Genomic DNA, 25703 nt, shown 5'->3' with positions numbered 1-25703 from the left:
CAGGGTCTGCCTGTAGTATATACTTCTTTCCAACCTCTCCACCCAACCCCTCCTCCAGCGGGGGGGAGGGGGAAATCTAGCAGGCAACAAGCTCCAGGTGGCTTTCTCAATTACTTCACTGCAAAAGAAATAAAATAAAACAAAACCCTCCACTAGCAAACAAGTTGGGGGGGGTTGGGGGTTGTTTTTTGTTGTGTGGTTTTTGTTTGTTGGGTTTGTTTGTTTGTTTTGGGGGGGTGGAGAGGGGATAAGAGTGAAGGAGGAGGGAAGCTTCCCTAGAGGGGATTGGTTCAGCTTGGAAGACAGGGAAATTAGTAAAGCATGAGTCTCCAAGCCATCCTGGTGGCCGGCGCTCCGAGGAGAAGAACGCTTTAGGAGCAATTAGCAGCGAGCCGAAGGCGGCGGCTGCAGTGGCCGCCGCAGCCCGGGAGGAAGCGAGGGCAGCTTCGCAGCAGGCACCGCTCGCTCCAGCTGCAAAAAGGTTTCAGATGTCCCACCGCTGCCTGACCCCCTGCAAATAAGGGCTGACCACCAGAGGCACATCCCACCTCTGACTTTTAATCGCTGACATTTAGGCTACAGCTTCCAACCTGTTTACAACCAAAAGGGGAGAGAAAGGAAAGGAAGGGCGGGGGGAACAAGTTGCGATTTCTCCCTCTCTTTCTCTGGATTTTTTTTTTCTTTTAATACTGTTCTGGAGAATTCAAAGCAAAACAAAGAAACTTCCTCCTCTGGGGTTGTCAGTGAGAAAAGGACGAGTTGTGCAACTGGTTTGGGTTTTGCAAAAAGACAAGAGGGTGGGGATCAGAAGAAGGTGCAAAGCCACAAAGTGTGAGTGTGTGTGTGTAAAGGTGCATATGTGAAAAAGCTATTCCGCACCCCTCTCCGTTGGTTATTATTTATTTTTGTTATTGCTGTTGTTGTTGACTTTGCTGTCATCTATTTTTCAGACCTTTCTGCATCTAAGATAGTGAAGAAAGGAGTGAGGAAGTGAACAAAATAACTCCTGGGAAGTCTCAAACAAGGTTGGGGAGTGTGTGTGTATGTGGGGGGGTGGGGAAGGGAAAAAGGAAAGAGGATTAACCACAGCAACACCACCACCACCCCCCCCCAAAAAAAAAAAACCAAAACAAAAAAACACACAACCAACAGCTCTTTTTTTCTGAGGGAGGACTCGAAGGATTAAAAGGCAGCAACTTCTGAGGCGATTTGTCCCCTGAGTTATGGATGTTGGTGCACTTACTTCAGGCCTGATCAGAGCTCAGAGGGATCTAACCAGAAGCAGCAACAACCGTCTCTCCACTTGCCTTTTACCAGGTTTTACCCTTCCAGTATGTTTCATTTGATAAGACATTTTCCAGCGCCCAGAGTTTCAGTACAATGTGCAAATGGATACTGACAAATGGTGCCTCAGCCTTTTCCCACCTGCCTTGTTGCTGCTTGCTGCTGCTCTTCTTGGTGTCTTCTGTGCCTGTCACCTGCCATGACCTCGGCCAGGACATGCTGTCCCCGGAGGCCACCAACTCTTCTTCATCATCATCCTCCTTCCCCTCGTCCTTCTCCTCTCCTTCCAGTGCGGGGAGACACGTGCGGAGCTACAATCACCTTCAAGGAGACGTGCGCAAGAGGAAGCTCTACTCTTACAACAAGTATTTTCTCAAGATCGAGAAGAACGGCAAGGTCAGCGGCACCAAGAAGGAGAACTGCCCCTTCAGTAAGTACGGCTCCGCCGCCGCGCCCCCCGGCGCGGCTGCCGCGGCCCCGGGCGCCCGAGCCCCCGGCTGAGGAGAAAAGGGAACGGACGGGAAGGGAGAGGTGAGGCCGGGGAGGGGAGGGGGCGCGGGGCAGGGTGGGGTGGGCTCAGCTCGGCTCTGCCGGGACGCCTCTCCCCGCCAGCCCGTGTATCTGCCGGTCTCTCCAGTTACATTTGTCTTGCAAATGGCCTCGGCTGAGCACCGTTTAGTTTCTCCGCCCGGCCGAAGAACAAATTAGAAAGATTTGGAAGGAAGCGGTGCAGAGTGTGTGTATGGTGGGGGGGGGGGACGGGGACGGGGGGGGGCATTGTCTCCTGAATCTGAAAATCATTATCTTCTGTCATTAAAATGACTTGGAACAATTAATCGATGGCTCCCACGCACACACACGCGCCCGCCTCTCTCCCCGACCCGCACAACAGCCGCCTGCTCTGCGCTCCCTCCTCCCCGAGCCCTGGGCGGGGTTGTTTGTCCCTGCGGGCCGGGGTCTTGCCCGTGTGCCCTCCCCGCCGCGGGGGTGCCCGGCCGCGCTGGGAGCCGGTGCGCGGCCGCGCTGCCGCCCCCGGGGATGGGGAGGCGGTGCTGCGCTGCGCCCCGCGGCAGCCGGGCTGCTGCGCCGCTATACGCTACTCGCTCCATTGTAAACATCTGGGATTGCCTTCCCACAGACCTCACACGCGTTTCATTGTCCTTTTCTTTCTCTCTTTCTCTTTTTGTTTTTCAAGAAATAATTTCAGAGCAAAAGTCATATGGTTGTCTCCGTAGCTGAAGTTTTGAGCTTTTCTGTAGTACTAATTAGGGGTTTAGTAATAGAATGCTTCTTGTAATGTATTTTTGGTGGTTAGTGCTAGAAATGTAAACTTTATTTAGTTTTCCTGGCTGTGCAATCTCAAATTGAAGTAACTGTAGTAAATCACAATATATTGCATTGTAGCTCTTAAGTGCCTATATCCCACTATAGGAACATGCTGAGAAAGTAAGTTCTGTTATGCAACTCTTGGAGGAAATAGACTTTCTTTATTGGTGAAGAACACACTTTGGTTCTTGGGTTGTTTTACATAAATCCAGATAAACCTGGGAATAAATCTTCTGTTAAATTAAAACAACTGAAAGTGATTTAAGGAGATCCCTTGTTAACTAATGTATAAAATATGGAGTACTTCAGCAGGTTGCCGTGATGTATGATAGACACTGCCTTTAACTCAGCTGTATTTCTAGTAAATATTCATATTATAGGCTTGCAAACAATGAGAAAAAGGCTGCAGTGCCATATGTCACTGCTTCACTTGCTCCACCTTGCAACTTCATTCTTTATCATGCACTCTAAGGTTTGTAAAAGCTTTATGTGTGAAAGCAGGTGACTCTTATGGCCTCCCTTTGTCTACTTCATAGAAAGGCAAATTCTTGAAAAACACAGCTCTAAGGAAGGCTTGACTTTTATGAATTTGTGTGGAATGAGGTACTAGCACTGTATTTCTTAGATTACCTTTGGGTTTGGAGGAGAACAGCATTTTCATTCCCCTAAAATGGGATTATGAAAGCTTTGTGTGCGTCTTTGAGAACACCAAATTCTTTTATGCAGAGCACTGCTGCCAAAAAAACTATAAGGTGCCCAGTCTGACAGCGGTGTACTCAGAGAAGTAACTACTCATCTGAGCAGTCCCACTTAGCTAGCAGAACTGTTCAATGAGTAAACTTGTACACATGCATGAACTTCTGCAAGATCTTGCCAAGAAGAGGTGGAATACACTGAAGTGCACATACACATCTTCCTACCATTTCAGTCTACATGCAAAAACAACCCCCGGCAACTATGGGAGAGAGGATGTGTGGTGTGTCCTGGTTTTGCAGGCAGTATATGAGAAAGAGAATTGGTCTTCTCAGTGATGTCATGGTTATTGTCACATTTGCAGAGTATCTGCTGAAAAGAGAAGACTCTAATTTGTTTCATATAAAAACAAAACAATGTCTTTTTTATACATAATTTTATCTTATCTTGTGCAGTGATGAAAGGACTCCCATCATCTTAAAACTTGCAGCTTGTGTACTGCACTTATATCACAAAGTCAGACCTAGTGTACAACATCTTTCAATACAAAACAATTATAATCTGGTTGGCAGAAGTCAGAGTTTTATGTTGGTCATTAATAGTCGCTGTAATATGCAGTGTGAAGTTGTGTTTTCTGTAAAAGCTCATAGTCTAAGACCATTTAAAAATATATTTACTGTGCCTTTATTCAAGGGTGTTTGTGTAGCAAAATGTTGCAAGTGCATCACTAAATCTATGCTTTTCATAACTTCACATGTAGAGATCCCATCATAATACTGCTATAGTCCCAAGCTGGACTGGTTCCATGAAAATATATGATTTATCTTTCATATGGTCCAAAATAAGTAGTGACACATGAATAGCTTTCTGCCATGCATAGAATTAGCCAGACAGGCCACTAAATTGTATCCTGTTTCACATTACAGACTATTTAATCTCTATTATGAGTTTCTGTCCCCAAAACCATGTTTTTCTAAACAAATAAAAGTGACTACTGACACACAAGATTGAAGTATTCTAATTTGGAGGCTAATTTCCTCATATGCTAATGTTTAAAATCAGTTTATGCTGAAGTAAAGCCTTATCAGTAGGTCTGTAAGATCGTGGTATGTTGTGTAATTAAACAACAGCTTTCATGGCTCACTGCCAATTAAGCATGGTCAAGTAAGAAGAACAGTTAGAGAAAGTCAGAATAAACATTCAGAAAACAGAATTCAGCCTCCAGCCTTCAAATGGCTCAAGCAGCATTCTTAGATTTGCTCTACAACTATTGTGTAGAGTGCACTGAATTAAAGTTTACTCTGGCCAATGTATTTCAACTTGATTGCTTTGAATTATTCTGTCACCCACCACAAAGGTGGCTCCTGATAGTTTTGTCAGAAGGCTGGGGAAATTTGCAGCATTTGGCATAGTTAGAGGAAGTCTATCACTGGATAGAAGTAGGACACAGTTTAGGTTTTCTTTTCTTGTTCCTTATATCTGGAAGCTGGTCCTCAAAATGCAGCTATTAGCTTGTCCTACAGCACCACAGCTGTGAAGTCCCTTGCCCCTGTTCTTGACAGAGCTATTTATATGCACAAACAAAGAGAGCTGTAGTGCTTTCTGGAGACTTACATACTAGTTTGGGGGAAAACAAATCCAAAAATCCTCCAATGAGCTTTCACAAAAGCTTTCACTATAGCTTGAACCCTGGGACCACCAAAAGAAGCTTAAACCGTATATTAAGATTGAGAGGGAACTCATATGCAGATTCTGATTTCACTTGCACCCAGACAGCTTTCTTGATTGAAGATAGTAAAACTCTTTGGGATTAATGGATGGCTTGAACTAGCTATGATAAGCTAGTTAAAGAAAACTAGATAGTGTTTCTGAGTGCTTTACTATTTTCAATTGACTTTTAATGCAATTGTTAATAGTACTATGAAGCACACAGACTTCAAATTTACAGAACAGACCTTATTAACTGAAGAACAGTAACAAAATACATAGTGCTTAATTAGCAGCAGCTACGTGCAGTCTGTGGAGGGAGTTCTGCCCGAGCAAACTCAACATCAGGCCATTACTTAGGTACGCGTTTAGGGAGTGAAGTCTGTGTCACTGAGCCTGCATATTAGTGGGAAGAATTGCTGGAGCGATTCCTGCGGGCTTTGGACCAAGCAGTGCTATGCAGAACCTACGGTAGATGGCGGCACAGCCACTGCCTGGTGTTACCGCTGCTCAAAGGAGGTGGACGTGAAGGGTCTGAACCCTCAGCTGCATAAGCTAATTTAGCTCAAGCAAAGCCAAAAGGGCTTACACCAGCAGATATTCTAATAATTGGCCTTCTGAGCATCCCAAGTGGACTAATCCAAGCAGTGCAAAACCACAGCAATTGCAGACTAAAGAGTGTTTACCAGGGGAGCTAGCAAGAAATAATTAGCTGCTTCCCACGAGCTTACCTATTTCAGGCTTTTTTTCTGAGTATGCAATTATCTTTTCTGTTACGCTTTATGAACTGCTGAAGTCCCTGATAGTCTTTGGTTTTGCTTTAGTTAGCGCGGGATCAGCTTAACAACGAAGTGAGTAAAAGTAGGAAAGTTCTGAGCCTCATTCTGTAGCCCAAAAGATTGTAAACAACCTCTTTAATTGCTATAAGTGCTAAACACTACTAATGAGGATTTTGTGTGCATACACACATGATTGATAAATAGAGATTTGTATTACATATTTGGTTATATACAGAAAATTATCATTAAATGTGTTTTGATTCAGTATACTCAGTTTGATACTCAGTTTTTTGATCATACTTCAGGTGCTACAAAATAATAAAGAGTGATATACCTTGGCCTCAGCTATGAAGCTCCAAGCAGATTAGAATAATTGGTAAAATATGTTATTTTACTACTGAACATTTTGTAAGCTAACTGTTTGCAGTTATTGACTCCTCATCATATGGTATTTGTAAATTAATGTGAGAACTTTTCACTGTTTTTCTAAAGACTGATGAGCAGGCATGTGTGTTTTGTTGTTTTACTCTCCACAGAGTTCTGTTTTATTGTTTTACCAAAGAAAATACTTAAAATATGAAGTAATACTGTTTTAGTGAAGTAATTTGAAACTTGGGCTCTTCACTGTGAAATATATAAGTTCTTATGGAGATGATTTCTCACTTTTTTCTTTTTTTTCTTTTTCTTTTTTTTCTTTTTCTTTTTTTTTCTTTTTCTTTTTTTTTCCCCCCACAGAACTCATATAATTTATAACAGCAGTATAAAACCATAGGCACTTAGGATTTATGAATGTGGAAAGAATTGTACTATTTAATGTCTACATGACACTCTCCTGTTACCCTTGCTGCATTCCTGCCTTGTGGACCCTCCATGCTGATACTGTAGTCCTAACATAAATCTGTTCAAAATACATAGTTGTAAGAAGTCCTTTTGTCTTCATAAATCTAACTTATGGCCACTTAGGGGAAAAAAAAAAAAAGAAAAATATAAAGAGAGGGATAGCTGGAAGTTTGTTCTTGAAACATGAGAAGAAATAAAACAAGGGGCATATAGGCTCCTAGATGCCATGCTTCTGTTTTAGTGGCAGGGTTCACAGGTAGTGGCTCGGTCAAAACTTCCCTTGAAGATGGCATTAGCTGAGTGAGCATTATAGAATGTGCTTACACTTCTGAAACATCTTGGATGCATTCACTCACAGGTTAAGATCTTCTGTTTTGAAATAAGGCATTTTAAGATGACTTTCAGATGTCTTTGAGCTGTGTGTGTGAATAGGGGCCTTTTCACTTCAAATGAGAGTCAGTTCAGATCCTGCAATAGGGGAGTTTTCATTTATTTCACAGAGTTTTTCATTTTGGAAAAAGAAAAACCCTTCTGTGAGCAAATCTTGTTGTACTGTGTGTCTTAAGTTAAAAACAGCCTATACGAACACAGGGCAACAACTCATGTTGTGGATTACTGACTTTTCCTCTGAGAAAGTAATGTGATTGCACAAGGAAGATTCTAAATAAGGGGGGGGGAAGTATTTGTAAACAATATTGTATTTCCATTCATAGCTTTAATATTGGGCTGATAGAAATAGTGTCAGCAATGCAGAGAAATTACTCAGTCAGAAATTACTCAGTTAATTCCTTCTTGGCATTAACATGACATAATGAAACATTGTTTTCTCAGTTTTCTGGACAGCTCTTACAGTCTCTTCTTCTCCAAAGTTGCACCAGGTTGAAACTTCTGTTTGCTCCTTTTGAGCACTTGCTACCACTGCTTGTGGTTGCCATTAGACACTGAACTACCTTATTCTGGGGTTTATCATTTGAGAGCTCTTCTTCATATTGAACAGCACAAATAGTTTGAGTGCTTATCAGCATTGCCAACTAGTGTCAGCTTGATGAGGCTGCATGGATAAATAGCCTTTGCTTGCTTTGGGCTTTGAATACCAAATTACCAGATCAGAAGTGGAGGATGTATTTAGTTAACCTTAGCACATGTTTGTTTCTCGGTAGGTAGGTATGCTGGTGCTGCTAGTCTGACTGTTTGTACTTGTCAAGAAATTTTTCTTCTTTTGTTTTGACAACTTACTTTGATGCAATATTTTACTATCTTGCTGCCTTTCATTGCTCAGGTGGTTTACAGTGAAAAATAATCAATGGTGCATGCAAAGGATCCTTTCCTAGCTCTGCTAATTGTTTCTGTTTCTTGTGTCGATTTGCTGTAAAATATCTCTTTTGGTTAGAACACAGTAAAAAGGAGACAGGAAACACTGTTTCATGAAGTTTTGAAAAGTCAGCCTGGGAAAACTCTTTGTGTTTATGAAGAGAATTAAAATCTTCACGGGTAGGAGTCAGGAGGAAGTGGCTTAATCTTTAATCACTGAATGGTTATTGAAACCGAATTCATTAGCTGAGCAGATTATTAAAAGTGATTATGCTGCTTCATGAGTACAGTGCAATAAATGGAAGTTTCAGGGGAAAGAAATGGTTACAAGTGAGCCAAGTCACACACCAAATAGTGGCTTTAAAGGCACTCTTTTTAAATTAGGTCACTTGTGTTCTTTCTTTGAACATTCAGTTCTAATTGCAACAGTAAATCAAAGAATACACTCAAAGTAGATTCCCATGTAAGGTGGACAACTGGACAGTGCCTTTTTACTGCTACTAACACGTGCATCCAATTACTGGGTTGATATACTCACAATGTCAGTTGTAAAGCATTCACCTATTTTATGGTTAGCCTAAAGAATTATTAGCCTGTCCCCTTTCACATTTACCTCTAAATAATCTGTCAGTAGTGTATATCTTCTACAGTTAAAGAGGAATTTTCACACACATCTAAGAAAAAAGGAAATGTTGAAACTACACCAAATACTGTTATTGCCTTTCTCTTTCCTCTTTCCATAATTTTTGGTGTTGTGCAAAAGAAGAAAAGGTTACAGATACTAGAACCATGAATGATCGTGAATGTTATATAAAAATAAAGATCAGATATTTCATAAACCTTGATTTTGGAAAGCAATATGATGCCTGCTCCTTTCATAGTGGAAAACACATGTGAAGGACAATAAGCTTAGTTGGTTTTTGCAGTTCCTGACTCCTCTTAAGTAGCAGAAGTGAAAATGGGGGCAGGGGGTGAGGGGGATGAGGAATCCCATTGGTTTTCTTTTTTTCTGCCATTGATATTAGAGGTTCAAACATTGCATGGAAATAAATGAAATATAAGGGGTTTTTTTAGGTTCCTGATGCACAGCTGTGCAGCTGTAGTCAGCATGTGTGGGAGTTGGGGAGGGTATACTGAAGCATTTTGGAAGGATTCAGGATGTTATTTAATTGGAATTAAGGCATGGTGTTAAGTGGAGCCTGGGTATAAATCAATGATATTGTGCTTGCATTAGAGGAAGTGGGTGGGAAGTGTGACAAGTACCAGAGCAGCACCAGAAAGGATGACAAGAAAGAAATAGAGGCAGCATGTGTCATGAGTGGGAGAGAAGCAGGGAGGGGGGGAGCATGTCTTACCCACTTTGGCAGCTGTGAACTGCCAGTGATGTTGAATTGTCTTGTCTGATCTCATTGTATCATCTGTTTGCTCACAGATTGAAACTATGAAATCATTAAGATGCTTTTTGAATTTCTGTAACAGTGTGTGTTTGGTGTTGTGATATAAACTTCCAACTCCCAATTTCGTTGTGTCATCTCTGGCCCTATTCTGTCCATACTATTTGGTACATGTTCTGGAGTTCTCTTCTTCACGATACCCTCTTCAAGAGGATTAATAACCCTCTTTATTCCTAATATCAAAGTCAGTCTGGACTACTTGCAAGCAGAAGAATTGGCAAACTTGCCCTTGAAAGTAATAAGCAATTTGAAACAGCCACAAGCTCTTGGTGGTTTGTTTGTTTGTTTTTTCTTAAAATTTTCCCTATGATAATACCATGCACTGTATTTATTGTGAGAAACATATACCTGAAGGACATCAACACTCTAGAATGCTAAGTGGTTTAATTTTTGAAGGATGGAATAGGGTGGGTGTAATGGTTTAGTCTAGGCCTCTTCCTGGCAACCAGGTCGAAACTAAGGAAGTACCTGTGTCCCAGTATTCCATGTTATTCTTTACGTAAGTAAGAATATAAATAGAAGTTGGAGGAAGTTGGTTGGCCAGATCTCTTCCAACAGAGTTGGAGAGAGCAGGCTCCCTGCAGCCGATCTCGCTCATGTGGGAGTGAGGCCTGTGAAGCCTGTTGTTTTTCCTATTTGAGAGGAGAGGTTTGGTGGGGTGGCCTTTGTTTTCTTAAGGAAAGTATTAAAATTTTGGTTTGATAGTTCTTTGTTGGTTGTATATGTCTATTGTTCTGGTTTTTGGGGGGTGTTGGGGGTTTCTTTCTTATGTGTATATAGTTTTGTAATTGTATATACATGTAAATACATATATATATTGCTTCAGTCTCTTATTTTGGTTCTTTTGGTTTTTTTTTTCCTTCCCTTTGCTTCCCATGTGTTCATAGACAAAAAGGGGGGCAAGGGCTTTTGCTGTGGTGTTGGGCACTTGGCAAGGAGCCAAGTCCAAGCTGCCACAGTGAGATAGAATATTTTTGTGACTGATATGTTTAATGTTAAAAAATATGTCATATTTTGTACGCTTATCTTCAAGATTTGAAGTAGTTACATAGTTACAAGTTTGTTAGTACAAAATATATGTGTGCACAGATATGTATGCTCTATAATGATGACTTCATTTAATGCGAAGTGGATTTTATAGGACTGCGGTGTTAGAGTCTTCTTTTCATAAATTTCTATGACGCTTTGGGAAATGCTAAAATTCCTGATCTTCCTTGAAACAATCTTTTAACTTCAACTGAACAAAGCTTTTTTCTCTGTGTTTCCCAGACCCATTTTTTCCCAAACCATTTTTTCCTATGGTTTTTCCTGGATGTGAACATTAAAAGTATAAACCATACCATAGAACCATGTAATATCCTGACTTGTAAGGTTCTCACAAGGATTATTGTGTTCAGCTCCTGATTCTGCACAGGATAATCTGGAAGTCAATCTGGAAGTACCTTTCTTATCCATATGAATTATCTTAGTACCTGTGGCATGTGTCTGTTGGAGGCAAGGTGATCAAAACCTTCCCCTGAACTGTAACCTTGGCTCATGGCTTGACTCTGCCCTTCTTCCCTGTCTCAGGGAAAGCAGAGTGGTGCATGCAGCTCCCATTCTGATGACAGGACACCTTTCCTGTGTCAAAACACTGTGCTAATAACTGCAGTACAGAAGTTCTGTGCTCACTGAGGATCTGTAACTGCAAAACTAATGGTAACATGAAAAGAAGCATCGGAAGAATCTAGAGCTAACCTCATGAGCCAAGCTGGGGTAGCTTGCTGTTAGTCTGCTTCAAGGTTTAGGCCTGATTGCTCAGCTGTCTCTTCAGATGCTGAAAATATAACCTACCATACAAGATGCATGGATGGGTTTGGTGCTACCCTTACAAGTAGCTGGATCATTCATCAGTATGTACTTTGACTGAATGGCTGAGCTAAAGCACTACCATGTGTAAACTGGAGCAAAAAGTTATCACAAGCTGAGTTTCACTAGGTGTTCTGAGTTACAAATCATTGTAAACACTTTAAATTTTCACTTTATGTGGTTCTGACAGAAATACCTTAGATAGCATGTAAGAAATGGAAGGAAATAATGATTGTTTCAGCTTCTTAGAGGTGAAGATGCTGCTGAAAGCACGTGTGCAAGTACAATGATTCTTATGAACAGTAACATTTAATGTCACGTCTGATAGCTTTTATTCATAGAACAGCATCACCTCTGCTTCCAAACATTCATGAGCACACATAAGCACTGACTCACTTCTTAGTGTAATGAATAGTTTAAACCACTTAGGCAGCTAATATGAAATTTAGTAAGGTTAACACTGAAGCCCGAAAATGGATTCAATTTAAGAAGTTTTGCTGCTCCTCTTGGATTTTATTTTGTGGGCATCCCTAGTCCTAGGCCAAGAATGATGAAGGAGATGTTGAGATCATGCAGACTGACAGTGATGCTTCCTATTCCCAACACACAACAGGAGATACTGCAGGCCAGGGAAAGGGTTACAGTGCTTAAAAAAAAAAAAAAATATCTGTGCTCCAGATACTACGAATGCATCCTTTCTTTCACAGCTTCATGTGCCTGAAGAACCTGGGAAATGGTAATTGGAGCCCAGCCTGTACATCCTGTGGCATTTAGACTGTATAGCAGCAATACATTAGTATGATACTTTGTTTTCTCATGTGACATAAACCAGTCAAGAACAGTGACTTCTAATTGTTTCAAATTGTATATTAAGGAAATACAAGTCTAATTTCTCTTTGTCTCTTTGCTGCTTATAAAATGAGGCTAGCAATATTTCCTATATGAGCAAGGGTGTTATGAAAGCAAATTATTTGTGAAACACACCAGTAACAGTGTGATGAGTGCCAGCAAAAAAAGTCCACCCAGAGAGTAATAATTCTTTTTTTGCTGAAAGGTTTGGATATAAGAAACAGCAAGGGCAGTTTTGTCCTCTTATAGGACAGGTAAGAATAGGGTACTTCTTAACTCTAGCAGAATTAGCTGTTTGTCTTTTGACTGGAAAAAAAATGTTTTTAAAAAAAAATATTCTATAGCTTTGCTCGCAAGCATTCTGTCAAGATTGCTCAACAGATTTGTTGCATAGCATAAAACAAAAGTTAATGGCAAAATAGCTCCTAACCAAATAACATGGGTGGAGCACAAATTGGATCTTCTTGTCAAGCTGAGCTCTAGATCAGATTCTGCTGCATGAAATTATAATCACAAGCAATGTCAAAATTTCTTTTGCTTTGAAGTTATGAACATCAGGATGTTTTAGCTCAAGGTTTTCTATAGTTTCCATGATTAAACAGTTAAAATATAATTGTCATTTCACTCCTTACTGTCAGACCTATCAGTCAAAGAAATCTGAGCATGATAGCCACCTAATATTTATTGTATTAAAATATTATGTGGTTTTGGGAGTGCCTTAATTTCCCTGAAATGCTGTCAATGCATTGGAGTTAACATACTGAAATTATTTGTTTGGGTTTTTTGTTTTCTATAATTTCTTTAAATTAATGGTACTTCCCCTTTAGTGTCACAGACATTATTCTTTCAGTTTAATTTATTACAATTACTTTTACGTGTCACAACTTTGCTTTGAAATGACAGCCATCGAAGTTAATGTCTTTTCAACTTTAGTGAAAACACTTATAATGAGGCTGACACTTGGCTCATGTGGTATTAATCTGGTCTCTTGGTCATTTCTTCAGTTTCTCCTGCTGCGGTCAGCTCTCAAAAAGACATATCTGCAGCTGGGGAGTACATAAGATTAACTTCCGTCTCTCTGTGGCTTCTTGCCTCAGACCACACACCAAATAATTCCTCAAAGCATTATCCAGATTTGCTCAAAATTCGCCATGCTTGCTTTATTCCTTCAGTTCTGCCACACATGTATTTGTGGACTCTGCTTACAGCTGATTCTGCTTATGAAACAGGAAGCATTTTGCAAAGATGAGGCTTTAGAGACAAACGCTATTGTAAAATATCTATAATAACTTTACTGTAGAACTGTTTTTTGGTTTTGTTAATTTTATAGATGTACACAGTAGACCATAAAGGTCAGCAAGACCTAACCTTTTTGTTTCCAACTGTACTCAGGGCATAACAAAGACTGATACAGCTTTTAAGTACAGACAGAATCATAGTAATTCCATTGTCCAAAATGAAATTTTTTAAAAAACAAAACCACAGTGCTTATATTCAGGAAGAACTCTAGTGCTGTCAACTATTAAATTCAATGATGCTACAAAAAAAATGCCACTGTGCAGATGGGGGAAGTGTTAGTCAGCTCTCTTATCCAGGGACCTCCAAACCTTAATCACAATTTAAAATCCTTTAAAAGGGAGTCACAGGTGTGGGATGTACATACCTGTGCTCACACACCAATGCAGACTCAAGAAGTATCTAATGATTAGCAGGAAGACCAGTAGATAAAAACATCTAATGCTTTCCATTACCTTTTGCTTCATGCAAGAATTTGTAACTGAGGTTACTTGACACTTCTCATTAAGTCCATAGTAGGGAGGGGAATGTAATTTTGTTGTTTGAGTAAACTTCGGTCTGGCATTTGTTTAGTGCTCATATTGTTGGGTTTTCAGCTAAATATTTTTTCATTGGGGTTTCAGAATCTTTCTGCTTTCCAAAGAGCCTGTTATAAATCTATTTATATATGTGTGTGTGTATATATATATAAAGTCATATATGTGTTTCTCTGCCAAGCTATAGAAGTTCTATGTGCAAAACTCCCTTTACAGATAGACTAATAATGCAAGAGTAGATTGCATGACAGTGCAACCAATGTAGCACATAAGATAAAGTTTCCAAAGAATCTGTGGGGGTCCACACTGAAGAGCACTCATTTTGCCCCCAACACAAGAAAGCCATTTACCTATTGGAATGAGTCCAGAGGAGAGTTATTAAGTTGATTGCAGGGCTGGAACATCTCTTGAGAATAAGTAGAAATCTGTGTCATTATTGCACTAATTAGACACATTAATGTCTTCAGAAGGACCATAGCATATGCTTTACCTAGCAAAGGATGACAAATGTTAGGGTCTTCTACATATCTAATAACAATTTTGGAATTTAGTCAATTAAAGAACTTATCTGTCCTCTTGTTCCAGTGGTAATGAGCCCTAGTCAGCATGACCTTGAAATAGAGTCTTTTGCTGTTGCTTTTTTGTTGTTTTTTTTGCGTTCCTTATCCAAGCGGTAGATTTGTTTTCTGATTTTGAAGGAGAGCTGATACGAGTCATTTGTCACAAGCCACTAAAAGTGTCAAAATCTTACAGCAGGCCCTTGGTGGCTTGTTAAATCTCTCCTTTTTTACCCCCTCCTTTTTTAAAGGAAACAGACACTAATTCACTTAAGCATAATGAGAGCCATGCTTGCCATATAGTCTACTTGGTCCTACCAGCCCAAGTAAAATCTCTCGTTTCTTGACATCCTTTTCTTGGCTCCAACAATTAAAGACAAAGCTGAAAAGCACAGGCAGAGCTATTTCATATGTCAAATGAAAAATGGAGGCTGCCATTTTCATAACAGGAAAATATACAAGTGTGCTTTTCCTTTGTACCCCCCCATCTTTCTAAATTATCATCAGCAACATGCAAAAGATAAACCTCTATTTTAAATAGGGAGACCAGATGTATGTTTAACCTCTCACCCTCATTTTTCTAGCTGGCTTCCATTAGGAACAAAAAGTTAATATATTCTAAACAAAAATAACTGATATGGTAAGGTGAACTTTTCAACTGGGTAAGAGTTCTTTAGAAAAAGACGGAATTACAGAGTCCTGTGTTAGGCCAACAGACTGTTTTACTGTAGCAATATTCAGAACAATAACTCCACGACTAACTTTCAATAAGTCGTGGCTGAAATTTTGTTGAGTTGCAACAAAAACAAAATAACAAGTGCTTAAATTCTCATGTGTCACAGAAAAAACTGGCAATGTGCTATAGATCTTAGGCTTACTATTCAGTGCTAGAATTTTTCATCTCTGCAGACATTTGCCAACCAAAACTTGAAATATGGCTATGTTATTTTCCTCTTCTTCAGAGACTGGGACTGAGGCAGAGAGTTCAAAGACCAGGATTTTCTCCTTTATCTTTATTCATGCTTATTCCAACATAAATCTCTAGCCTGGTGATTCTACTCTGTTCTTTATTTCGTGTTCACAATACAAAGGATGACATACTTTTTCTTAATAGAAATGGGAATTGAAGGATAAAGGATAATACTATTCATTTTGTATAGTAGAGGATGTCTCCAACATAGATGTACATGTAGGACAGATTAGATGACAAATATAACACTACTTAGAGACACAGAAAGTGGAAGAACAGTCCACAGAAGTGATTGACTAGAGACAATAGACAATTCTATCCAATGGCAGAGGTTTTGGAAAGTGTCCTCTTTTCCACTCTTGGTAAAAATGCCCATCAGCCAGTGGAGTAAATAAAGTTGTCAATGTTTGACAATAAGATGTTCTTAATGAGCAAAGTTAGGAGCTGCATGTAGCCCATAAGGTATCCTTTGGAAGAGTTTGGGAACTGAGTTTATTTTATCAGGAAAGATAAATGTTTAAAATGTCATTAATGTATTCACTACAGATACCATCTGTAGAGAGCCTGACCTTTTGAAAGTACACAGTCTGAAAACCAGCATATTTTGCATATGGATTCTAAATTCGTAGGTTTAATTGCTTCCTTCTCCTACTGTTAAGTTTGTATGGACGAGTTAGTGTTTAGGAGATATTTGATAGAAGAAAATATATTCATGCAGGAAACAAAGAAAAATACCTACAGATAGACAAGGCAAACAGGTCTGAAAAAGAGACTGCTGCAATCAGGGAATCAGGGCCAGAAGTGAGTAAGTAGAGGAGAAGCCCTCCAGCCACTTGTTCTGAATCCTCAGCTGGAGGTTACTAAATCTCACCAGCTTATGTTAGCATTTCAAAACTTCCCCCAGGAGAAATCACACATCTTAGCTTTACTGGCATAAATACAAGATTTCAGCCATTCTGGATGATATTACCTAAAGCAAATGTACACTGGAGCGGTCAGAGAGCAGCTAAGCTCCATCTGGAGAAATCACATAAAGAGTGGCTGGTATGGATTTTTTTTTTTCCTTTAGGCACGATTCATAAAAGGCATGCAGGATATTTTAGAACGGAAAAAAAAAGTAAAGGGAGTGTTAAAAGAGTGACATTTGAAATAAAATTACCAAAATCATGTAGACTCTGAACAGAGAGGACGGAGTTTTGACCCTCTACAGAATCTCAGATCTCAGTTTTATGCGTTCCTAGTATTTCTTTGAAATTGGCAAAGTAGTCAATTTATTCTCACTGTGATTTCAATTTCTCTCAAGAACATCATTTCAACACCTCATAAAAGTAATAATACCACCTTAGAACCTAGTCTAGGAGTAAATACGAGTTGATTTTATGAGTTGTGCCAATCCTGGAAAAAGTTGCAGATGTCAGCTTTACAGAAGGCTGAAATAGCCAAGGAAAAGGCCAGTTGTGAGATAAAAAAGAAAAGGAAATTTAAAAATAATTATTTTTGCTACAAGATGCAATGGGGAGGCGGCAGCACTCTGAATTCCCACAATAAGTTCATTTTTCTGTACCCTCCAACTACTGTAGAAACTCTTGTCTTTGCAATGTCTGCCTGAATATCAAAGGCAAACCCATATTGGAACCATTCCTACTGGATACCTTCAGCAGATAGTTTCTATGGAACAGTAGCCTATGCACAGTATCAGTGGCATCTTTACCACACTTCCAGAACACATTGTCTTAGACAAGATGGGCATTCCCAGATGGCCTCTCCCACCTACAAACATCTGTCTGTGGCAGTTTGGGAATTGCAGATAGGTGGGAAATGGTTTGTGGCTCTTGACCTAAAATAGATAAGTTCTACAAAGCCATATAATAGGTAACCAGTGAACTTACCATATAAAAAACAGTCTTTACTTATCTTCCCCTGACTTCTTCTTGTAACATCAATTTTTGGTGGATCACTTCAAAGTAACCAGACAGGCCTTGTGTCCCAGGATCAGGAAGGAAACAGCATTACTGTGTGATTTATGATGAGTGGGGAGCTATGTTGCAGGCACAGCCTTGCAGTAGGCATTTTTTACACTTGCTTGGTGTGTGTCTGTTAGTTAAAAATGTGTCAAATCACGGGAAAGCAGGACAAAAGAAAACCTCATGGCAGCTCTCATACTCTAATACTGTTATCACCAGTGTTCATTTTTAAAATTTATTCAGAAGTTTAACAAATTCAATTAACACCAGATAGGTTTGCTCACCATACCCCTTAGCTATAGGCTGTTCCACAGTCTCACTCCTCTAAGGGCTACAAATAATTCTTATTTTCAACCAAAATACTGTCATTAGGACAAGAGGAAATAGCCTCAGGCTGTGCCAGGGGAGGTTCAGTTTGAACATCAGGAAGAATTTCTTCACTGAAATGTTGGTTAAGCATTGCAATGGGCTTTGCAAAGGGATGTTGGAGTAACCAACCCTGGAAGTGTTCAGGAAATGGCTGGGTGCAGCACTTAGTACCATGGTTAGTTGACAAGGTGTTTGGTCAAAGCTTGGACTCAGTGATCTTGGAGGTCTTTTCTAACCTTAATGGTTCTATGATTTTGTGATAATCAGCAGTGCTCTTTCAATTCTTTTGCCCAAGCAGTGTCTTTAACTGACCCAAAGCTTTTATTCTTTACAGTTTACTACTGCAGTGTAAATGTAGCGGGCAGTTGTATTATCCCCTCTTTTTTTTTTGCCCTCTGTTAAGCTTAATACACTAAGTTCATTGTTAAACAGAGAACAGCGTGCTAAGACACAGCCCACTATCTTCCTATGGGTTCTGAATGTGAAGAAATGTAGCTACATCCACATAGGCTGATAAGCTGTGCATGGTGGAGCATAGAAGTTCCTGTGTGGCACCCTGGAAACAGCTGTCTTGCTTTCCAGACCATGGTTTAATAGCTTTTCTGGGGCAGTTTAATTTGAAGCATTTCTTACTGGTCTGATGGTTGAATCTGTCTAGACATGCTCTTTTCTTATAAGATAATGCTTTCATTCTGCTGTGTTCCAAGAACTGCTTCTATGTACCTTAAGATCTTAAACTAGAACTGTCCACCATGTCCAAAACCTTAAAGAGGAATACCAAGGTTGCCAAAACTAGTAAACCTACAAACCAGACCTCACTTATGCCTATGACTGCTGTCTGCCCAATTAGTAAAATAAGTATAGACAATAGAAATTGGCTTGGTTTACAGTGTATTTGACAGGGTAAAATGGTGAAAATGTTGAATTACTCTGTCAAGACTGATGATCCAAATATGGCTAATGTAGACAAAGGTGAATTTAAGACATTTATCATGTAATATTTTACTCTAATTGATTTGCATATAAGACCTCTTGAAATTTGAAAGGAGAATGTTGGATTATGAGTGTTTTGGGGAAGGAACTTATTTTCCCTACTTTTTTAAATATGTTGAAATGCCAGAGCATTTTCCAGTTAGAGTGAATATGAAATATTGAGAAAGACTTTCTTACAAAATGAAAGTCTAAAATAATGTCAGTCTAGATGAAGCATGACATTTTCTGGGAATTAGTTAAAAATATGTCATGAAAACTGTCCAAATTTAATTTATTTTTTTTTTTACTATAGTAAGTTTAACAAGATTTTTCTCTTTCTTTTAGAAATATAAAAAATTATTTTATCATAATATTTAGGAAGTTGAATTTAAAATTTGGTTGAAGCCCATTACTTCTATGGGGAAATGAAATTAAATTAGTGATATTTTCAAATGAAATAACGTTTGGTCATAAAAGTTACCTGTAGCTTAGTAATTCAAAAAAAGGAAAGAACTGGAGAATGAGCAAATAAATCCTCAGAAGATAGTTGTAGTGTTCTTTGCCAAAATAATCAAGCTTTTCACTACTGACATGATGGTAAAGGTAGAGAATCACTATGTTGTGTTTTGCACAGGCCTGCGTCCAAGTTCTTGATTCAGGCAAGAAGTTTGACAGTTTATAAAATGTCTGAGTTAGTACTTAAAGCTCAAGGCACTGAAACCTATACGACTGCAGGAATAGACAGTTCCAGGCAGTGAATAGTAGCTTCAGTCTCTAAGAGTTATTGAATTAGAAATACTAGAGAATTGCGATATATACCCATAACGGCTTAACACTGTGCACGAAACTGTTGATCTTCTTGAAAAATCCTGCCCATCACAGGAAAAATCCTGTGGCTGCATGTTTGCATTTGACATGACACAGGTCTCTTGGTTCTATGTTGATGAGGGGAGAAAATAATGTGTTGACAATTGTGGGTTTTTTCATATTGTGACAAATCTTTTCAATATAGTGTTTCCTGAAGCCCTTAGGTATAATTTCACCTGTTTCTGTCACTCTAAGATGGATATATCAAACAAAGCTAATCTTAGTCCTCCCCTGATGCATCAAGATGTCACAGAAGAAGCGTGGACTGTTTCAGCTGATATATGGAGTTAATGGGCACCACATGACTTTTTTTTTTTTTCTGTTTTCATTTTCTTTTACTATCTGTACATCTGGCTTTAATCAGTGACTTTTCTGTGAAATGTTTCAATTGTGCCTGAACAAACTCTTTGCTCTTCTCTGATATGGACCTGTGGATTATAGGTGAAACTACATTAAGAGGCTGCAGAGGTTAATTACGCCTGAAAGTTTCCAGTACTCTCCACATCAGTTGACACTCTCAGCACACTACATAAACTGTCTGGGAGAAACTATTGTTAGCAAAGCATGAGAGCTGCACTTGTCCAGTCCCCACACTTGCATGTCAAAGCCTTCATACATGCTTGTACATTTTGCATACGTCAGTCATGCATTCAAATAAATTTGTAGGTCAGCTGCACATCCTCTGTGTGATATTTCTTTCATATATACATGCAAAAAGATTCCTGCCTATCCTACAAACATTTGACAGCTAAACAGACATTTCTAAAACCTTTCTTTTTATTTAATGCACCTAATCTTTCTTTTTTTAATAAAAGCTTGAAGTAAATTTGATAGAACACCTGCATATATTGAACTTGTTAAAAATGTTTGAGGTTCTGTGAGGGTATTTTTCCAGTTTAAGCAATATTTTTTCTCTCTGCTATATTTAGCCAAAGACTAAATTTTATTGGTAAAATAGTAATACTGATTAAACAGAAGCGTTGTCAAGATCGCAATGTGAACATGCTGATAAATCGTTCTCTTTTTAATAGAATTCATGTAGGTGTTAGGTTGAAAACAGAAAGCATAAGGTTTTCAAACAAATACAGTCCTCAGGAAAATCATGTCTTATATAAGATTACTTTATTACAGACCAAACTCCAATGAAATCAGTTATCTGCTATACAAAACAAAGAAATGAAAAGGCAAGTAACTGCTTCCCTTTATCTCGTTACAATATTTTCTTACATTCCAACACCATTTTCTTTACTCCTTTTGAAGAGAAGAGGCAGCTTTACGCTTTGGAGTGTGCAGGAACAAGTTGAGGAAGGGTTGGAAGGTCAGCCAGTGAGCTCAAAGTGTGGCAATTCACTTCTGTCTCACCTCATTCCTGCTTCTTCAGAGCAGCAGCATAATAATCTTTTAAATCTGTTTGATATGGCTCGTATGCTTGAAGCAACTTCGACGCTGCCTGCATAGGAGCTGTCTTGAATTTGCCTATATGAGATCACAGAAGGAAAAAATGATAGGACACTCAAGGAACTCTCCAGGTTGCTAGATTTAATTACCAGAATTCCTAAGGAATTCTTTTGTACCAAAAATAATTGGATCATCATTTTTTTAAGTGGATTAGATACAAAAATATAATGTGAAACAGCCATTATGGTGAAATATGATGTGGTACATTTTTAGCAGTCAAAATGTGCTTAGAAATGTATAACAAATGCCAACATGATACTGTGAATTGTGAAAAGAAAAAGACGTGAGTTCTGCTGTTTGCTGTTGCCAGTAAATGTCTACTTTTGTTTAGACATTATTACTACAAAAGCCAAGATAAGATTGTGATTTGCCAATTGTTGCATTGTGCTGTCCAACTCTGGTTTTGAATTAAAATGCACATATACCAAAAAATATGTTTATATAATTTAGTATGTTGTGTAATAAAAGAGTGTTAGGTAGTTCAGTTAATGAAATTAATAAATTTTGGCAGAGTTGTTAAATTGAGTTTATATTTAATGTTGTTCTTTGGAAGAGTGGGTGGAAGGAGACTTGAATTCTACTTAATATTAATTGAAACAGACTAAGCTGTTGGTATAATAATGCCTGTAAATAGCAATTAACTGCTATTGCAATAGTAGTTTTTTCAAAGAAGGCAACTTGGAAAGAGCTTGCTTTAATATAGAACAGTCTAGAGTAGAGCTTTTATTCCCTGTAAGCAAGAACCTCTGGAGCCAACATCCCTTTTGGACAGGTTAGATGTTACTGGTCCCAGGGGAACCATATAATGGGGGAAAAGTCTTTTAACTCATAGTGCAAGTCAAAAAAGATGAGTTTAACATTCGGTGGTGGAAGCTGGCCCATGGAATATAGCATAGTTAAAATAAGTACAGCCTTTTCCATCTTTTGTAAATAGAGTTCATATACAATTTTAAGGATCTCATTTTTTATACTGTAGGCACTTGGATAATTTTCTTGAGTTAGAACATCACTTGAATGCAGGACTTGCAGAGTCAGCTTTGATTTCCTTGTGAGTTGCCCAGGCACTTTCAGTTGGACAAAATCTACACACCCCAACTTTTATGAGTTGTTTGTTGTTTATTTTTCCATTATCAAGATGACCAGTTATATGTTTCATAAGTAACTTTAAGAGTGTGGCAAACAAGGTCCGTTGGTCCCTTGTTTGCTTTGACACACTTCATGAACATTAACACTTAATTAGTCATTGACTTTGAGTAGCTTGTTGGCTTTGTTTGTTTATTCCATTCCATCAGTAAGTAGAACAGTGTAAGACATATTTGGAAACAGAACATAATGCGAAATGCCCATGTTGAAAATTGCTTATTATAGGTAACAGAAGTTAAAGCATTGCACCACTCCTGAATTCATGCTCATTATGCAATGAGAGATGACACTCTTGTAAAATACATATCAGAAAAAGAGCAGGACAGATTGAAATTGTAGCTAGAAATATAATGGAAGATTAAAGGTGCAATTAGACACTTTTCTAGGCAAAAGAAAACCAGTCAGAATTTGAAAATGCAATGTACTTAAGCTAGATTGAAATAGAGTTGTCTGAAAATCAACATTAGAGTTTGTGCCGTCAGTCTAGATGTATACTGCTCTTTCTTCTAAGCATTTGTTTTCTAATTTGGGTTCCACTGAATAAAAGCGTTAAAAAGATTTCCATGGTGACAAAAATACCAGCCCTGTTCCCTTTTGAAAGACTTGTATAAACACTTGCAACAACTCAATCCCAGGATGTTCATTAAAGTCAACGTCTGCTAAGCTTCACAATTTCCGGCTTTACTGTGCATATTTCCAGTTGTTGCAAAGTAGATAATTAGAGGTTTTTTCACCTTTTGTGTAGCATATTGTGCTGTAGCAATAAGCAAAGAAGCAGATAAAGATGTTTTGAAGTGTTATTATTTTGATCAATCCAAGACAAACCTTGACAGTTTGTATTTGTATGAAATCTTTCCCATCATGTTTATTTTAAATTAAAAGAACTTTAAAATCTTTGATGCCTTTGGGTATCCACTGATAGTGTAGTGTCCAAATGTGCAAACCTTTTCACACATTTACATATTTATGTCTGTTATCCAGAAAAATGTGTCGAATAATTTCACACTGGTCACATACATTACAACAAAATAACTAGGAGTAGACAAGAAAGGCAAGACAAGGCCCAGAATAAAAAAAAAAACCAAACACTTAGATTTCTGAGGGGGTTAATTATAAATAAAAATGTCATCACTTGACATACAGAGCATGAACTTTTCCTTAGCAGAAATATTTATATAAGATGACCGGGTCTGACTGCCCAGCTGTAGGTGTCTTGTAATGTTATGGGTGTAGAGAAACCATAAAAATCAGAAAGAGAAGGGGTGTGTGTAAGGTATTACCTTACCTGAGGTGATTTGCTGTAAAATAGCTTTTTTGGAGTTTTTTTATGGGTTGGTTGGGTTTTCATTGTTGTTTGGGAGGTTTTTGGTGTTTTGGTTTTGCTTTGATTTGGGTTTCTTTTTGTTTGGTTTAGATTGGATTTGGGAGGGGAGGGTGTTGGAGTTTTTTTCAGTTTGGTTGGTTTTGGTTTTGGTTTTTTGTTTAAGTAATTTTTGTCATTATATGGCTGCTGTTTTTTTTTTTCCTGGTTGCAGTTGTTTTGCCTAGATACACACAGAAATGAACTGCAGGGGATTTGGAGGAAGGAATTATAGTAATTTACAGAAGTTAGCCACGCAAAATAAAAGCACAGGCATTTCTGTTAGAAACCTGGCTTTAGCTAGTGTCTGCCTACCCACTGTTGAGTCTAACAACTAGCAGTGGAGCCTGGTATTACGAAGTGCAGGGAATCATCAAAGGTAATAAAATTGAGATCAGACCAAAGCAGCATCTGGGAGTGAAGTTTTAAGTAGCAGACAGGAATGTGTACTAATTATTGCATTGTTAATATGTTGCATGTGTTGGTTGAATAGAGATGGTGTAACTAAGGGCAGGCAGTAGCACAGCCAGTAGCCCTGGATTTTATCCATCACAGATTCTGTATTAAATCTCCAGCTGCTTTATAACTTTCCTAATACAATATATTCCCATGCAAAACCTGTCTGTCCAGCTGAGCACACCACTTCTTTCAGATGTCACCAAATTTATGTAGCAGCCTAGGACCAATTTGTCTTCCTGCTAAACTGGATTGAAAGCTTAGAAGAGACAGCTGGACAGTGTTTCACTGCTACTAAAATATTTGCATTGTATACATCAGACACTCAAGTTCATCAAAGTGCTTTGATGGCTCCTTTCCTATATATACAGGAGGAACATTTAGTTGACATGATGCTGCAGCTCTGGCTTCAAACGCAACATTCCAAAATGTCTTTTATCCTTAGAGAAGACTGTTCTTTATTTATATAAATCATGAGGATGTGGAAAAAGTATTGTTTTCTTCTTGGTACAAGGTGTGCCAAAGAAATACAGAACAGACTACTACATGTCTACTATATGAAATATCAAAGCTATGAAATTTCATTTAATACTAATCAACCTGTTGAACAGAGTAATATTTAATATTTGTACTTCAGATTTTCAAAGCTGTAGCAGCATAAGCTAATTAATGTTCTGGAGCCACAGGAAGCAATAGAAATCCTGTAGTGCTTTGAATATGATGTAGCAGGATAACATAATCAGTTTACATGTCTGCATGAGAAATAGTCTTGGATATTGGCAGAAGTAATAGTGTGGTAGAGTGTAGCCATCTTTGTTCTCTATGTCGTCTTCCGAATTTCAGGCTTTTTCCCTCTTTAACTGTTTAAAATGCAGAAAATTCACCTGTTAACATCTCTGCTGTTTACATCATTCTCAGTTTATGTCCTGCTCTACTCCCAGACATCCTCGGGCTATCTGATATCAATGAAAAAAATCACAGATTTATGACAGATGTCACAGGAATTTTTCCCTCGCAGATAGAAACCTTGTAAAGCTCTTACAAAAATTTTTATTTCTCATAGCAGTCTAAATGTTGTTCTTGTGATAGGGAAAAAATTTGATTTTTGGTAAGTAATCCAAAATGGAGTTTGTCAAGGACCTTTTTAAGATGTATTATTGAATACTTCATTGGTAGTCTAATAATGTACTTGGCAATCCATGACAAAAACTTTTGGTTAGAGTTAGTGAAAAGTAGGGAGGCACTGAAGGACCTCACATCACCATTGCTTCTACCTGGGAAGGGAATTGCATCTATGATGTGATCAAGAGCATACATCAGGACAGCTGGGTTTTGTTGTGGCTCTTCTTACAGAGCCATCAGAAAAGAAGACGGCAGGGCACAGGCCACCAGCTAGGTTATGGTGTTCTATATTCACCCAATGATATTCAGTCTGAAATGATCCAGTGACCAGATGCTATCGTTCTAAAGAGTTTATATTTGAAAAGAGAAAGGGAAAGTTTGCTGTAGCTCTTCTGGGCTTTGTTCATTCTCCCGAATGTTGTTTTTGCCAGGCTATAAGGGCTCCCAGAAGGTATTCCCTATTCAAGTTTTGTTCTCAGACTCTAGTGGTGAAAAAATCTGATATTTAATTTAGACTTTTTTTTGAACTCTCTAGATTTTGA

The 25703-nt window shown here is 38.6% G+C and overlaps 1 protein-coding gene across 1 annotated transcript in view; it reads left to right on the top strand.

Annotated features, from left to right (window-relative positions):
- Positions 1 to 360: 360 nt before the first annotated feature.
- The window catches only part of FGF10 (fibroblast growth factor 10), a 63907-nt gene continuing 38564 nt past the window's right edge, over positions 361 to 25703 (top strand). Inside the window, exon 1 of the mRNA XM_027635074.1 lies at positions 361 to 1714. Coding sequence (XP_027490875.1) covers positions 1381 to 1714 — 334 coding nt within the window. The 5' untranslated portion in view covers positions 361 to 1380. The remainder of the gene's footprint in view (positions 1715 to 25703) is intronic.

Source organism: Corapipo altera, unplaced genomic scaffold (assembly GCF_003945725.1).
Source record: "Corapipo altera isolate COAL_440 unplaced genomic scaffold, ASM394572v1 61411, whole genome shotgun sequence".
Taxonomy (NCBI): Eukaryota; Metazoa; Chordata; class Aves; order Passeriformes; family Pipridae; genus Corapipo; species Corapipo altera.
This window is presented reverse-complemented; position numbering and strand designations above follow the sequence as displayed.